The sequence below is a fragment of the Moschus berezovskii genome, chromosome 14 (genome assembly GCF_049115385.1).
Source record: "Moschus berezovskii isolate FMDL1 chromosome 14, NW_MosBer_1.0, whole genome shotgun sequence".
Taxonomy (NCBI): Eukaryota; Metazoa; Chordata; class Mammalia; order Artiodactyla; family Moschidae; genus Moschus; species Moschus berezovskii.
The window spans coordinates 21709949-21726925 of NC_142473.1; the positions used below are offsets into that span (position 1 = coordinate 21709949).

Genomic DNA, 16977 nt, shown 5'->3' on the forward strand with positions numbered 1-16977 from the left:
AAAATTTAGACCTTTACATGCATTTCTTTCATCTTCACAGTAATCTGGCCAGGTAAGTGCTATATCCTTATTTTACAGCTGAGAGTACAAAGACGCAAATGCCAAGGCAAGTTTTAAAACCACGCAAGTAGTAATATATTGTGGTGCTGGTATTTGTATCCCACTCTCTTTGACTTCAAACTCTCTTGCTATTGCCTGGTAAAAAAATTCACTGCTCAAGTGTGTATGTGTAGGCACATGTGTTTATATATATGAATTTATGGTTTACATATATATATTTATTTAAGTGAATGATAAATATCATTTTAAAAAAACCTAATTCTCCCCCCCTCCATCTCCCCATCTTAGTATCTAGTGCTTTTAAAGTCGCTTCCTGGAGAAGAATATCCCTTGCCAATGGAAGATGTTGCAAAACTTCTAAAACCACTACCGTAAGACATTAAAACCATATAGAATATTCACTCTAAATTTATAAACCAAACTGGTGTGTTCTGTTATGCTGATAAAGTTAAATTTTTTCCACCACAGCAATGTGTGTTCATCTTATCACCGTGACCAAGATGTTTGTAAAACTATTTTAAACCATGTCCTTCACATAGTGATGAACCTATGTCACAGAAATATGGATGATGAGAACACAAGGGATGCTCAAGGACAGTTTCTAACAGTGATTGGAGCATTTTGGTGGGTATAGATTATTTTATAGACTTCTTGTTTTTCTTTTGCCACTTTTGCATACAAATGCAAACTTTGCATTTCTACTTTAGTGATTTCTTCTAATCCTTGAATGTAGCTATATACGTTAACAATAGTGAAATGTAACTTCTATTTCCCTTCTTAATTGCTTGAAGAACTACATTGTTTCTGCTTAAGGCTTGGCTTCCTGAAGTGAGTTTAGTGTATTTCTCTTTGAATTCTGAATCACTTGATAGTTTGACAAGTATGATGAATTAAAGCAAAGTGCAACAAGTCTAATAAATCAGTTGAATAGTTTATATTCCTAAAGTGAACAAGTTGTCCTTGCCACTATCTGGTTGTTTCATGCACAGAGTCACAGTGTGAGATAATACTAAGGTATTATAGAGGAGCATATATATGTAATTCACCCTCATACCATTTGGTGGATAAGGATTTCTGAATCAGTACAGAATATGGTTTTATAAATCTTTGATATACGACACTAAAAATGTTTTCCTTTTCAAGCAAGTTTTCAATAACATGGTTAGCTGAAGTATGATAGCCCCCAAATGAGGCATAATCATATGACACAAATATATTAAAATGAGCTGCTTTTCAAACCAGTTTATTTTAGCTGGAATTTTGAAAGGTGAGAATATTGGCATATACTGCATAGTGAGAATTAAATTTATCATGGAAAGTAATTTTGGAAGCAGCCTAGAATAATCTTAATGTCCAGTGATTTTTTTTTTGACTATGCTTTTATTGGAATAATTTCTTGATATTAAGACATGTACTTTATTTCAGGCACTTAACAAAGGAGGGAAAAAGTACATTCTCTGTAAGAATGGCACTAGTAAAATGCCTTAAAACTTTGCTTGAGGTGAGTTATTCCACTTTAATTATTAGTAAGGTCTCCAGTGATGTTTTGAAAGCAGTCTTTATTTGTATTTGTTAATGGGTAGTTTTTCTCTTGGTATTTCACATTTAACCTCAATTGATCTTTTCTTATAGGCTGATCCTTATTCAAAATGGTCTATTCTGAATGTAAAGGGAAAAGATCTTCCTGTAAATGAAGTATTTCCACAGTTTCTTGCTGATAATCATCACCAAGTTCGCATGTTGGCTGCGGAGTCGATCAATAGGTAATGGGTCAAGTATTCATGAAATATCTGGAGTGCTGCAGATAGCAGTTCAATGTCTAGCACAGTCATAGCTCACTAGGGGTGATGTTAAAAATAATGATTACTAAGCACAGACTGTATGCCTCATTTTTGTTTTCTCTTAATTCTGACAACTCTTTCACTTAAATATGATTATTTTATCTAATTTAGTAACAAAAACTCTGTCGCTTAGACAGATAAAGTAAGGTGCTAAGTGCCATACATCTAGTAAGTGGTTGAGATGAATGAGGTGTGTCTACTCCCAATTAGAGATACAGGGCTTTTAGGTATTAGAGAGATTTTACATGAGTTTATTAAATGACAATTAGCACATTTTACATTTTGCTAATTACAGTCATATTTATTCAAGTGAACATAAAGTTAGGCATTGGAGTGATTCTTCCACAAGAATGTGTTATGTTTGAGTACCTAAAGAAGCCTTTGACTGTGTGGATTACAACAAGCTGTAGAAAATTCTGAAGGGATGGGAATACCAGACCACCTCACTTGCCTCCTGAGAAACATGTCTGCAAGTCAAGAAACAGCAGTTAGAATGAGACATGGAACAACGGACTGGTTCAAAATTGGGAAAGGTGTACATCAAGGCTGATTATTGTCACCCTTCTTACTTAACTTATGTGCAGAGTACATCATGAGAAATTCTGGGCTGGATGAAGCACAAGCTGGAATCAAGATTGCCAGGAGAAATATCAACAGCCTCAGATGTGCAGATCGCACCACTCTAATGGCAGAAAGTGAAGAGGAACTAAAGAGTCTCTTGATGAAGGTGAAAGAGGAGAGTGAAAAATCTGGCTTAGAACTCAGCATTCAAAAAACTAAGATCATGGAATCTGGTCCCATCACTTACAGCAAATAGATGGGGAGGAAGTGGAAACAGTGACAGATTACATTTTCTTGGGCTCCAGAATCATTGCGGACAGTGACTGCAGCCATGAAATTAAAAGATGCTTGCTCCTTAGAAGAAAAGCTACGACAAACCTAAACAGCATATTAAAAAGCAGAGACATCACTTTGCCAACAAAGGTCCATCTAGTCAAAGCAATGGTTTTTCCATTAGTCATGTATACATGTGAGAGTTGGACCATAAAAGAAGGCTGAGTGCCAAAAAATTGATGCTTTCAAACTGTGGTGTTGGAGAAGACTCTTGGGAGTACCTTGGACAGCAAGGAGATTCCTAAAGGAAATCAACCCTGAATATTCATTGGAAGGACTGATGCTGAAGCTGCTTTGGCCACCTCATGCCAAGAGCTGACTCACTGGAAAAGAGCCTGATGTTGGGAAAGATTGAGGGAAAGAGGAGAAAGGAGCAACAGAGGATGAGATGTTTGGATGGTATCACTGACTCAGTGGACAACAGTTTGAGCAAACTTAAGGAGATAGCTAAGGACAGGGAAGCCTGACGAGCCGCATTTCATGGGTTCACAAAGATTCGCACATGATTTAGCGACTAAACAACAATAGCAACCTGAAGAAGCAAATATTAAATTTTAGCAACTGCATGTTCAATGGGTTATTATGTTGATTTTAAAACTGTAGATTGTAACCTACCTCTGCCTTTCCCACCTCACTCTTCTATAAACAAAATATCTCTGCTTTATTTTTCTCTATAGCATTTATCACCAGTTGAAATATGATATTTTAATACATTTATCTAGGATATGAGCTCCAGAGAATGTTTGTCTTTGTCTCTTTTCCTGTGTATTTAGCACCTAAAATAACACTTGGAATGTGTCAGGTGTTTAATAATTTGTAAAATCAATGAATATTTGAAAAAAATTACATTATGCTTAAAACATCAAAGCTAAAAATCATTTGAGCGGTTTTTCTGTTCGAATGTAGATTACCAGTAATTAAAGAACACTGAAGAAATTGCCACGCGGTCACGTAAATACATGTGTTAGAAAACATGATGTGTCCAAAATTTTGATATTCTGAAAATAATGTTTTCATAGGTCAGAAACATGTCTAACTCCTCAGGTTTAGGACTATTTTTAGTAAAACCACTGTGCATTGTAACATTTGCTGATGTGTGCTTTATTTCAAATACTTAACAAAGAAAATATATACAGAAATTAAAGATCTGGGGTTACAGAGGATAACAAGCTGAATATAATAAAGCAGTGTAGTGCTGACATTTAAAAAATCTCTTAGGATTCAAAAATGCATAAGTTCATGAATGGCATGAACATATTTATTTATTTATTGGTTGTCTACTTGTTAGATATTTAATATTAAGCTGCTGAAGAGAGATTGGAGAAACTGAGGAATCAGAGAAATACCAAAAAGTTGATACTTTCATAAGTTTTGATTAGTATAAAAGGGTAAAAGACAAAATTGGCTAAAGAGTTGTCCTTAAATATGATGGTACATTATACAAAAAAACACTAATCAGCTCTCCTCTACCACATAAAAATAATTTTAATGGAACATCAAGACATTAAAGCTCGTACCTTTTAGAAAGTGAAAGTCACTCAGTCATGTCAAACTCTTTGTGACCCCATGAACTATGCAGGCCAGAATACTAGAGTGGGTAGCCTTTCCCTTATCTAGGGGATCTTCTCTACCCAGGGATTGAACCCAGGACTCCTGCATTGCAGACAGATTCTTTAGCAACTGAGCCAACTGAGAAGCCCAAGAATACTGGGTAGCCTATCCCTTCTCCAGAAGATCTTCCCAACCCAGGAATTCAACCAAGGTCTCCTGCATTGCAGGCAGATTCTTTACCAACTGAGCTATCCGGGAATCAATAACTTTTAAGTTGTGATTAAATGTTAGGGCAGGTTGATGTAAGAGCCTGTGGCTTCTACTTGTTGGTATTTTACCAGAGGACAAATTTTTTTTCTAATTAGTTTGCATTCAGGGATATTCAAGTTTGGGCAATAAGCTAAGAGATCTTTTGAGACACTTTTCAGTTCTAGAAGAAAATAGGATGTTTGGTAAAGATCCTAATATTAGTAGCTTTGAACCTACTAGCCTTACATTTCCTTGGTCTTTTGAAAGAAGACCTAATATGTTAGTATGTCTCACAGAGTGATTTATTTTTGCCCTGTAAATATGCTTTGGAAAGTAGAGTTTAAGATTAAAAATTATTTCACTTTTTGCTTTTTTCTTTTTAAGATTGTTTCAGCATATAAAACGAGGTTCTTCCACATTGAAAGCACTTCCTTTGAAGCTTCAGCAAACAGCTTTTGAAAATGCATACTTTAAAGCTCAGGAAGGAATGAGAGAATTGGTAAGAGTATAATGGCTTATTTTTTAAATTAAAATTTTATTTCATAAGATTAAAAGCTAATTCACAACAGGTGACAATACAAAGAAATGGATTGAGAAAAAAAATATTCTAATTGGGAAGATCAAATTATCTTTGTGCTCTTTAATGAACCTGGTTATTTTCATATTTTTCTGTAGCATAATATCTTTTCTTAAAATGGCAGAAGTTGTCTTAGTGGTAGAATTTATTCATTCATATATGGCTTGATTGGTTCGTTAAAAGTATGTGAAGCAGTTACTCAAATGATTATATGTTCTATAACAGCACAAAACTGAAAAGGAAAATCGCATGAAAAAAATGTGAATTTTGAAAAAGATTTTGAGATTACAAAAATGAGTGTAAATCATATAAAATTTACTAGAGATAACATATATTATATATTTTAAAATCAGCATGTCATGTACAAAAAGAGAAAACACTGACCTGACAGCAGTTTATTTGGAGAAAGACCTAAGAAATTTTACATCTTGAGAGCATAATATGAATCAACATTGTACTGGTTATCAAAAACATCAAATTCCATCTTAGACGTCATTAATAGAAGCAGACTGTAATGAGTTAGTTTATAAAACAAACTTGAATCTTCTATTCATTTTAGGGCAGCTGGTTTTGTTCCCAGTAAAAGTAAATTTTTAACTAAAATGTTAGAGAGTCTCTAGACCTATCTCCCATAGGTAAAGGAGTTGACTTCCTTGGAACATCATAACTATTTTTAAACATGTCAATGATTGCCATTTAGTAAAGGAATTAGGTCCTTAATTTTTCTTGTACCAAAAATAGAAATAGGATCAGTGATTGGCAGTTTTTTCTAAAAGTGAAGATAAACTTCTATTAATTATAGTAAGGCAAAAAATGTTTATTTCTGTTGGAAGAGTTTAATGATTGATTGTTAAGCTAGAAGCATGTATCTTTTTATCTAGTAGTATGACTTTATTAGGTTTTTTGGTGATATCTATGATATTTTTAAAGGATAAAGGGCTATATATATTGTTATAAAGGTAATAAGATGGTAATACATCTTAGAAGGTAATACTTGGTAGTTGATGAGATTTTAGTCTTTCTCACATTCCTGCAGTTATTTTTTTTCTCTTCTTTTTTTTTTCAAAGTGCTTTATACCTCATTGAAATGTTTGACGATTCTTATTCTATGAGGTGTTAATCAACAACAGACTTTCCCACTGTAGCAACTTTGTTCCTTTCTCATAATCTCTTTTTAACTCCATCACTATAGGATTTAAAACTGTTCACTGGCTGTTTAGATGTTGTTGTGGTATTCTTTGGTGTTAGCCTGGTTGGTTTATTTGGAATATTATTATTTTAAAAATTCTAAAGTCCCACAGAACTGAAAACTCTGAAACTTTGGATGAGATCTGTAATAGAAAAGCCACTTTACTGATGATGATAGCTGTGGTGTTATACTGTAGCCCTGTCTGTGAAAAGCAGGCTTTATTCGCCTTATGCAAGTCTGTGAAAGAGAATGGACTAGAGCCTCACCTCGTTAAAAAGGTATGTATGTATGAATATTTTTATTATAATCATCCTTGAATAACTTTTAAACAATTAAAGCTGGATTTTAAATATGGCATTTATTAAAGAGTTGGGGATGGTTTTATTTTTTAGTTTTGGAATACTGGAAAGAAGTAACTTGTAAGAGAATATATTTATTTGTATACAGTGTCATTTTTTACATTCAGTTTAAGAGCATTTCACAAGACTGTCCTTGAACTGATAAGAGTGAGTGACCTGTCATCATTCAGACCAGACCCTCTTGAATAGTATTTTTTGGGGGAAATACATGGAGAAAAAAAAAGTAGTATGTATTTTGCCTGGTGGATTCTGGAGCATGACCTTTGAATCTAGCAGGGCGAGAAGTCAGTTTTAGATATGGAAAACTTTTAAGTTGCATGATTAGAAAGACCAGGGTCCAATGTTGTAGAACATTTACTCCCTCCCCTGGTCCAGCACCTCAGCACTCATGGTTTGAGAAGTTCCAGGCCTTTCCATCCTGTATTTTTACATGATAAACCAATGATTGATCATGGCTTGATGTGACTATCATGGTTTCCAGTGGAACTTTTTCCCCAGGTTTGATCCTTGGGTGGGGAAATTCCCCTGGAGAAGAATCTTTCCCACCCAGTTTTCTTGCGTGGGAAATCCCATGGACAGAGGAGCCTGGTGAGCTACAGTCCATGGGGTTACAAGAGTCAGACATGACTTTGTGACTAAATAACAACAAACAACAACAGCATAGATAAATTAATCAAGGGATAGAAAAGTTACATGAATGCTCAAAGCCTTACTGTAAATAATATTAAGGATGTAAGTGATTTATTATTTCATTATTAAAACATTGACTTCTTTTTTGATTTGTACAGGTTTTAAAGAAAGTTTCTGAAACTTTTGGATATAGATGTTTAGAAGATTTCATGGCTTCTCATTTGGATTATTTGGTATTGGAATGGCTAAATCTTCAAGATCCTGAATACAGTGTATCTTCTTTTCCTTTTATTTTATTAAATTACACAAACATTGAAGATTTCTATAGGTAGGTTTGCATATGGCACATATGAAAGATATTTAAAATTAGGGTTAATGATATTATGAGAATCAAGACAGCTTTTATGAATGAAAGCATATTGAAGGTTATCAGTTAACTTAGGATCTGGTCCTCGCTGTGCCAGTAAGCCAGCTACATGACTTTAGGCAAGCCATAAGAACACCCACTGGGTCTTGGTTTCTTACTGTAAAGTTTCTTACTGGAGTTATTGGAGTAGGAACTGTCAACTCACTCCAGTACTCTTGCCTAGAAAAGCCCATGGACAGAGGAGCCTGACGGGCTACAGTCTGTGGGGTCTCAAAGAGTTGGACGTGACTGCATGCACATTCAAGGATGCATAGAGATCTTTAAGGTCCACCTCAGCTTTAATATTTCATAATTTTCCCTGTGAAAAATCAAAGATAAATTATTGGTGGCTGATTATTTTTGCCCTGTTTTTCTCTTTTCCTGTTTGAATGTGGGCCATTTAGTTATTTCTGTATGATTTAAAGTTTAATATACAGGTATTTATTTTGCTAACTCCCAAGTCTGGAGAAGAGAATTTTGAAAACGGAGAGATTTGAAACAACTAAATAATAATGTTTAAATATCAGGATATGGGAAGGCAATTTGTAATTGTTTAATAGTCCTTATTTGGAGAAAGCAATGGCAACCCACTCCAGTACTCTTGCCTGGAAAATCCCATGGATGGAGGAGCCTGGTAGGCTGTAGTCCATGGGGTTGTGAAGACTCGGACATGACTGAGCGACTTCACTTTCACCTTTCACTTTCATGCATTGGAGAAGGAAATGGCAATCCACTCCAGTGTTCTTGCCTGGAGAATCCCAGGGACAGGGGAGCCTGGTGGGCTGCCGTCTATGGGGTCGCACAGAGTCAGACACAACTGAAGCAACTCAGCAACAGCAGCAGCAATAGTCCTTATTGTTTGTTCATTTTGCCAATATCTACATTTATTTTTTGAATTTATAAATTGCTTTCACTTTTTATTATATAATATTTTTGCATAAAGATTATACAGAAGAAATAAATATAAATTCATTTTCACTTGTTTTTCATCATGCCTTTAGGGTGATAATACTCTTAAGATCTCTGTTTTTTTTAGTGTGACTATTTAAAATTTACTTAATTTCATGTCTTCATTTATAGACTAAAAATGTTTAATGATCTACATTAAATAGTTTTTAATTAATTAATTAATTAATTATTAATTAATAATTAAATAATGATCTACATTAAATAAGCAGCAGCAAGCTTATTAAACCATTTTATTTATTTAATTTATTTTTTTGCCCACACCACATAACTCAAGAAATCTTTACTTTCCTGACCAGGGATTGAACCCATGGTGGAAGCATTGGAGTTCACTGGAACACCATGAATTTCCAAAACCTTTCTGTTATTTTAAGGACCATATTATAAAGTTTTACTTTGAAAAGTTATATTTTTAATGTATGTTTTTAATTTTTATATTTTTAGGTCTTGTTATAAAATTTTGATTCCACCTCTAGTGATTAGAAGTCATTTTGATGAAGTAAAGTTAATTGCTAATCAAATTCAAGAGGATTGGAAAAGTCTACTGACAGACTGCTTTCCAAAGATTCTTGTAAATATTCTTCCATACTTTGCTTATGAGGGTACAGAAGACAGTGGGATGGCACAGCAAAGAGAGACTGCTACCAAAGTCTATGATATGCTTAAAGATGAAAACTTATTAGGAAAACAGGTATGACTTCAATATTTACAATACCTTTTATCCCATAATTTATCTGAGGTGTAATTTTAGGCTATTTGTCACTTATGCAATTAAATTTAATATTTTATGATAATCACTAACATAGGCAATCCATTAATTTTTTTGTTATTATACAGTGGTCTTTCCTCTTGATTGGTTTTTAAATGTTTTTAGTCAGGAATTTTCTTTTTAACTTTGGAAAAATTTTACCACCTTTTCCTTGTAAAATATTGTTTTAATTGGCAGTAATACGTGAATACAAACTGGTTATTAAATTCAAGCAATGCTGAACAAGGTATAGAAAATCTTCACTTTCTCTTGACTGTCATTAAGCCCTTTATTTTTCAAGGGAAAGTACAATCCCATGTTCCCATTCTCTGCTTTTTCCATGGCATTTACTACCTTCTAATACATGATGTAGCTTACTTATGAATTATGTTCATTGATTTTTATCAACTTTCTCCACTATAAGTTCTTGTAAATGTTGGATTTTTCTTTCTTCTTTTTTCTGATGTATCCCAACTATCTAGTATATATCAAGTACTCATTATTTGAGGAAAGATGGAGTCAAGTTAAAAAGGACCTAACAACTTGTTTCTTTTACAGTAATTTATACATATCTAAAATTACTTGAGACAACGTATATTCAGATACATATATAAACTTTTTAAAGTGAAAGAGAATTGGTCACTTCACTTTTTAACGTAAGCAAAGGGTGACTAACAAAGCTTGGTCAACGTTACTATTACAATTGGATAAACTTCAGCAGACTCTTTTTTCATTGCCTAGTTATCTGTAAACAGCAAGTCTTTTAGTTGCTTAGGTGGGCTATTCCTATTCAGAGCTGGTTGTAAGTTTGTAGTCTGGAGGAAGATGGTGAACAGTGGTGTTCCCTCCCTAAAAGGCAGTTGGAACAGAATGTTGGCTTGCCAAAGGGTATGGAATTTATGAGAGGCAGTCTGCTTCCAGACCCTTTCACCCAATCTTCCAGCTTAGACTTCTGAGCAAGTCTACTCTTTAGTATTCCTCTTTATGTATTCAAATCAAAAGAAAGCAATTTTGAGTCAGAATAAGTCTACATGGGAAATGTGATTACATTAAACCCTGATTAAAACACTAATCTCAAGAACAAAGAGAGCTAAAAATTAAAAATAATTTCTTAGCTTCTTTGTTAAAGACATAAATTTTTATTTGTCTCAGTTTCATTTAGCATCATCATTTTAAGTTAATTTTTTTCTCTGTTTCTCTAATATGCAGTTTATCTAAATCAATCCAGATTCTTTTTTCTATGGATAAGTGATGGTACCACTATTATCAATCTTTCAGTCTTCTATAATTGTCAATTGTTGAATGCCTAAAATATATAGTTATTAGATTGTTTAGGTATACCTAGATATCTGAATTTTTTTTGAATTATTTTTATGTACCTTTAGCTAAACATTAAAGATTTGCTTGTAAGAAAATTATATAAAATTAAGGAAGTCAGTTGTCATCTATGTGCAGGGAAACTCACTAATTTTTCCTCTGATATTAATCAGACTTGGCCAAGTTTGTCTTACTAATTCCAGATATACTGGAAATAGGGCTGGATTTTTAAAAGGGCTGAAACCTTGGAATTGATGATATGATGTAACTAATGTTGCATTACAGGGAAAGGCTGAGATCTTTACATTAGATTTCTGTTGTGCCACATTCCAGAATATTTTTGCTGTTAGGAAGGGTTTCCAAATCTCTGTGTGGAAGAGGTAAAGATAGTAAATGAGCCCATTTGCCTTTTGGTTTAAAGCACTGTAATTCATTACTTGGAGAGCTAACAAAAACGCCTTTTAAGATTTTTTAGTTCTCGTTCATTTGGCTGAGGTGTAATGTCGTATACCCACTCTTTTTATTTAGAGAACTTATGCCTTTTGTAAGGCTGCCTGTAGCAAGAAGTGGGTGATGAAGAGTTTTACCTAGTATTAATGACATGTGGGTAGCAGCTAGCTTCAGAATTTGGGATATCAACCAAGTTGGAATCTGGGGGAAATGTATGCAGGGAACAAAGGGTTGATAATTGCAAGTCACTGGGAATCCTTACTAGTAAAGTGCTCTAAGATAGTGTTCTCAAATAAAGGTAAAATGCAGATTGACGAGCAGTGTAGATCAGTGGGGTATTTGGTTGGCAGGAACGTGATTAGGTTGAGGAATTTCAAGCTAGACCTGCAGCCTTACTCATTAAAGTGATTCTTTAAAATTAAATGAAAAAGTTGGATTAAGAGAGTCTTGTTTGATATGATTTCCCTATTTTCCTTTGAGCCTGTAGGTCGGCTGCATAGCAGAAAAAAGTGGTGCTAGTTACATGTCTTGCAGATCTTAGCTCTTTGATAACTATTTCCTTCTGTAATCACTGAATAATTTTGGAAATGAGGCAATAACATGAGCCCCTTAAACTAGCTGACTTAAAGATCACAGACAGGAAAACTTAAATATATTTTATTTTGTATCCTTGCAGATTGATCATTTATTCATTAGTAATTTACCTGAGATTGTAGTGGAGTTATTGATGACGTTACATGAACCAGCAACTTCTGGTGCCAGCCAAAGCACTGACCCCTGTGACTTCTCAGGGTATGGATATTTTTAATTTAGAGGATTAGCTGCAATTTCAGAAGGTCCTTGGGAAGTTTACTGGTTGACACCTTCAAATGTCTATTTCAGTTGTTAAACATGTACTGTGCTTTTAAATTCTATTTCTTTTAAAATAGTTACCTTTGAATTGAAGTATCTGCTGTACTGTAGCCACTTCATAGTAACTGCTCTTTTTATTACCACTTTGCAAATTCAGTAACCTTTTTCTTCTCAGTCTTTTTGTAATATTTGAGCATTGTGTCATCTCCTAGCTCATGAAATTTTCTTCTTCATGACCCATTATTCTTTGTTCTCTTCTCCTTATCTGTGACTTGGCTTTCTGTATCACCTTTTTTAAAAAAAGCATTCTCCTTTGCTAGTGGAATCTTACTATATTGCAATTTCATTTGCATGTAAAACCTACTTGTTGTATATGAATGGTAGAGTTATTCATATACATTGTTATTCATTTACCTTGATTGTAAGGTACTTGAAAACATCCTTAATTTTTTTTATATGCTATACAAGTACTAAGCATGTAAAACAGTGATAATATCTATTAAAATACTTTTGCATGTATAATTTCATTTGGTGTAGTATTTGATTTCTGTCTTGAATGTTATAGTGTTTACGTGTGTACCCGTGGCTGATTCGTGTCAATGCATGGCTAAAACCATCACAATATTGTAAAGTAATTATCCTCCAGTTAAAATAAGTTAATCTTAAAAGATACTATTGAGTTTAAAGTACTAGAATAGAGCTTTAATTCATACCTTAAGTGAAGTGATACTAGGTCTCTTTTTTATAACTGCTGTTAACTTTATAAATGATTTTTTAAGCAAATTATTGACTAAGTCCTAGAAAGTTATTTAGGTGTTCTGATTGATGTATATAGACTGTAATATGTCTTTGTGATTTTATTAAAAGTCTAATTTGCACCTAGAAAATAACTAAACTTTGGGGTTATTATAATCTAAATTTTTCTTTTGAATTTTCACTGATCTATCAAGAAAATATTTTTTCTTGATAGTTTTATTCTGAAAACGATGACTAATTTTTTCTATAACTCTTAGGGATTTGGATCCTGCTCCTAATCCACCTCATTTTCCATCACATGTGATTAAAGCCACATTTGCCTATATCAGCAATTGCCATAAAACCAAGCTTAAAAGCATTTTAGAAATTCTTTCCAAAAGCCCTGTAAGTATACTTTCCTAGTATAATAACTGAAGAGAGAATTCCATCTTTTTTAGCTAGAAAATCTGTTTAAGTTCATTTTATTTTTTTGTAAGTATAGGTACATTTTAAAAAGAAAAAAGTAGACAAATGGAAAATTTACCTGAATAAATTAAGAAAAACACTCATTTACAAGTTTATATCTTGGTATTTTACTTGTCAGTATTAATTGAAATATGTCACATTTGAGGGCTGAATTTTGTGACATTTTAGTCAGGTTGGCTCAGGAAGTGTGTATATATGTATTTTTTTAAGGATATACTACTAAATATTGTTTACTATCTGAAAAGTAAATAAATTGACAAGTTTTTAAAAATTTAAGTAATTTTCTTAATGTGATATTTTGTGTTTGATATCAAAACCCCAAGCAAAATTTTGAAATTTAGAATTCTGTAATTTGAATATAAAAATGTATGTATTATGTCTGAGTATATGTGGTTAGGCAAGGTTTTACTAAATGTATCTTTATTTTCTAGGATTCCTATCAGAAAATTCTTCTAGCCATATGTGAGCAAGCAGCTGAGACAAATAATGTTTACAAAAGGCACAGAATTATTAAAATATATCACCTGTTTGTTAGTTTATTAATGAATGATATAAAGAGTGGCTTAGGAGGAGCTTGGGCCTTTGTTCTTCGAGATGTTATTTATACTTTGATTCACTATATCAACCAAAGGTAAATAATATATTTAGACCAATATATAAGAAGTTTTTCTACCCTCATCTTAATTGAAAACTTATATGCTTCTACAGGGTAGAAGCCAGAGTATTATTTTCTGAATTTTGCTTTTTTAATATATATATATTTGTTATATTTTACAAAGTGAATCACTACTTCTCCAACTCTAGAAGTTTTTAAATATTAAAGGTCTTCTCTTCAACATTTTAAATATCCTTATTTTACATGGCCATAAATACATGTTACTGTAGCAGTTCTGCTCACCACTTCCAGTGTGTGGTAAGGGGAAGGGGGATTCCCAACACACACTCAGGATATTCTTCAGACATCAGCTGGTACCTGCCTGTAGATAGTGTCAGATCCCACAAGTTAAGAGCTCAGTCCTACAAGACTACCCTCTCTCCAACCTCATCAGACTTAAGTTGAAAACTGTAGATTGGCGGTTTCAATAACCCCCTTCCTTGGGTTTGATTATTTTGCTAGAGTTGCTTACAGAACTTAAGAAACCTATTTTCTCACTAGATTGCTGGTTTATTAGAAAAAGAAATAACTCAGGAATAGCCAAATGGAAGAGATACATAGGTCAAAGTACAGAGAAAGGGCATGGAGCTTAAGTGGTCTCTCCAGTCACTTCACTCTCCTCATACCTGCAAATGTTCACCAACCCAGAAGCTCCTTAAACCCCATCCTTCTGGGTGTTAACAGAGGAGTCATCAGCCATTGGTGACTGATTGAAGAGAAAGCCCTTCTTGATCCGAGAGGTGGGACAGAAAGTTCCAACTTTCTAATTATAGGGTTGGTTCTCTTGTCAGCCAGCCCACATCCTTAGAGGCTTCCCCAAAGATACTTCATCAACATAACAAAAGATTCCTTTATTGCTCTCATCACAAGAAATTCCAAAAGTTTTAGGGACTCTGCCAGAAATGGGGACAAAGACCAAATATAACACATGTACAGCCCGGGGCAGATTCATGTCAATGTATGGCAAAACCAATACAATAATGTCAAGTAATTAGCCTCCAATTAAAATAAATAAATTTTTAAAAATAAAAGACCAAATACATATTTCTTATTATAAATCACAGTATCACAGTTACTATAGATTTGGGATATATGTTCTTTTTAGCATCTCTATCCTTTCCATTGGTTTTAATAATGATTCTATTGTTTTCTTATTAGTAGATAACATTGTAATCAGATAAATGTAAGCCCTCAAAGCATATGAAGATATCTGTTTCCATTTTGTTTTCTCATATTCTTTTTTGCTTTTTAAAAATATAATTTTAATTTTAAATCATATGTATATGTGTGTACTTTAAGTCATTCAATCTTTTTCCTTCACTTTAGGTTTTATTATGGTGTAAAAATATATAACATAAAATTTCTCATTTTTAACTATATTTTAAGTATCCAATTTAGTGCCATTAATTATGTTCATGGTATGCTATTTATTGTTATTTCTGTCATTGAAGTTTCCAAATCCAACTTTTTATTACCTCAAATAGAACCTCTCTACTCATTAAGCAATAACCACACAGTTCCTCTTCCCTATAGCCCTTATAGCTTCTAATCTACTTCCTGTCTTTTTTAATTTCCTTGTTTTAGGTATTTCATATAAGCAGAATCATAATTTCTTTGCCCTTTCCTGTTGGCTTGTTTCACTTTGCATGTCTTCAGTGTTTATCCAGCATTATGCTTTTTTGTGGCTAAGTAACATTCCATTTGGAGAAGGCAATGGCAAGCCACTCCAGTACTCTTGCCTGGAGAATCCCATGGGTGGAGGAGCCTGGTGGGCTGCAGTCTGTGGTCACTAGGGGTCGGACACGACTGAGCGACTTCACTTTCACTTTTCACTTTCACACATTGGGGAAGGAAATGGCAACCTACTCCGCTATTCTTGCCTGGAGAATCCCAGGGATGGGGGAGCCTGGTGGGCTTCCGTCTATGAGGTCACGCAGAGTCGGACATGACTGAAGTGACTTAGCAGCAGCAGCAGCAACATTCCATTGGGCTTCTCTGGTGTCTCAGATGGTAAAGAATCCTCCTTGTGTGCGGGAGACCTGGGTTTGATCCCTGGGTTGGGAAGATCCCCTGGAGGAGGGCATGGCAACCCACTCTGGTATTCTTACCTGGAGAATCCCCATAGACTGAGGAGCCTGGCGGGCTATAGTCCATGGGATTGCAAAGAGTCGGACACAACTGAGCGACTAAGTACAACAACATTGGATATATAACACTTTTTTTTTTAATCCATTCATCTCATGATGAACACTTGGGTTGTTTCATAGGCGTGAAGTGGTATCTCACTGGGGTTTTGATTTTGCATTTTCCTGCTAACTACTCATGAATATCTTTTCATGAGCTTGTTGATGATTTGTATGTCTTCTTTGGAGAAATGTCTCTTTAAATCCTTTGCCCATTTAAAAAATTGGATTGTCTCTCAAATCAAAAACTGATTTGAGAGAATAGCATTGAAACATGTATATTACCATATGTGAAATAGATCACCAGTCCAAGTTCAGTGCATTGAACAGGCAATCAAAGCCAGTGTACCGGGACAACCCAGAGGGATGGGATGGGAAGGGAAGTGGGAGACGGGTTTGGGATGAGGGACAATACAATAAAAATAGAGGAAAAAAAAATGGGATTTTTGTTGTTGTTGTTGAGCTGTAGTTCTTTATATATTCTGGGGATTGAACTCAGTATGTGATTTGCAAATATATTCTGGATATTGAATTCATCTGTAATTTGCAAATAGTTTTTCCCATCCTATAAAATTTTCACTTTCCTGATAATATCTTTCGATGAGCAAATGTTTTTAATTTTGGTAAGGTCTGATTTATCTTATTTTTCTTTTGTTTCATGTGGTTTTGGTATTGTAGGTAAGAATGCATTGGCAAATCTAAGGGCATGGAGATTTACCTTTAGATTTTATTCTAAGAGTTTTATGATTTTAACTTTTAGATTTAGGTTGTTGATTCATTTTAATTTTTATAAATAGTGTGAGTTAAGGGTTCAGCTTCATTCTTTTGC

At 34.0% G+C, this 16977-nt stretch overlaps 1 protein-coding gene across 7 annotated transcripts in view; it reads left to right on the plus strand.

The window, feature by feature from the left end:
* Nucleotides 1-16977, plus strand: part of ATM (ATM serine/threonine kinase) — a 163389-nt gene that overhangs the window by 64774 nt on the left and 81638 nt on the right. For all 7 annotated transcript variants that reach the window (XM_055422966.2, XM_055422971.2, XM_055422965.2 and 4 more), the window contains 11 exons: nt 349-431; nt 529-684; nt 1486-1561; nt 1693-1823; nt 4980-5094; nt 6466-6639; nt 7509-7678; nt 9167-9413; nt 11914-12029; nt 13103-13229; nt 13742-13941. In XM_055422966.2, coding sequence (XP_055278941.2) covers nt 349-431; nt 529-684; nt 1486-1561; nt 1693-1823; nt 4980-5094; nt 6466-6639; nt 7509-7678; nt 9167-9413; nt 11914-12029; nt 13103-13229; nt 13742-13941 — 1595 coding nt within the window. The remainder of the gene's footprint in view (nt 1-348; nt 432-528; nt 685-1485; nt 1562-1692; nt 1824-4979; nt 5095-6465; nt 6640-7508; nt 7679-9166; nt 9414-11913; nt 12030-13102; nt 13230-13741; nt 13942-16977) is intronic.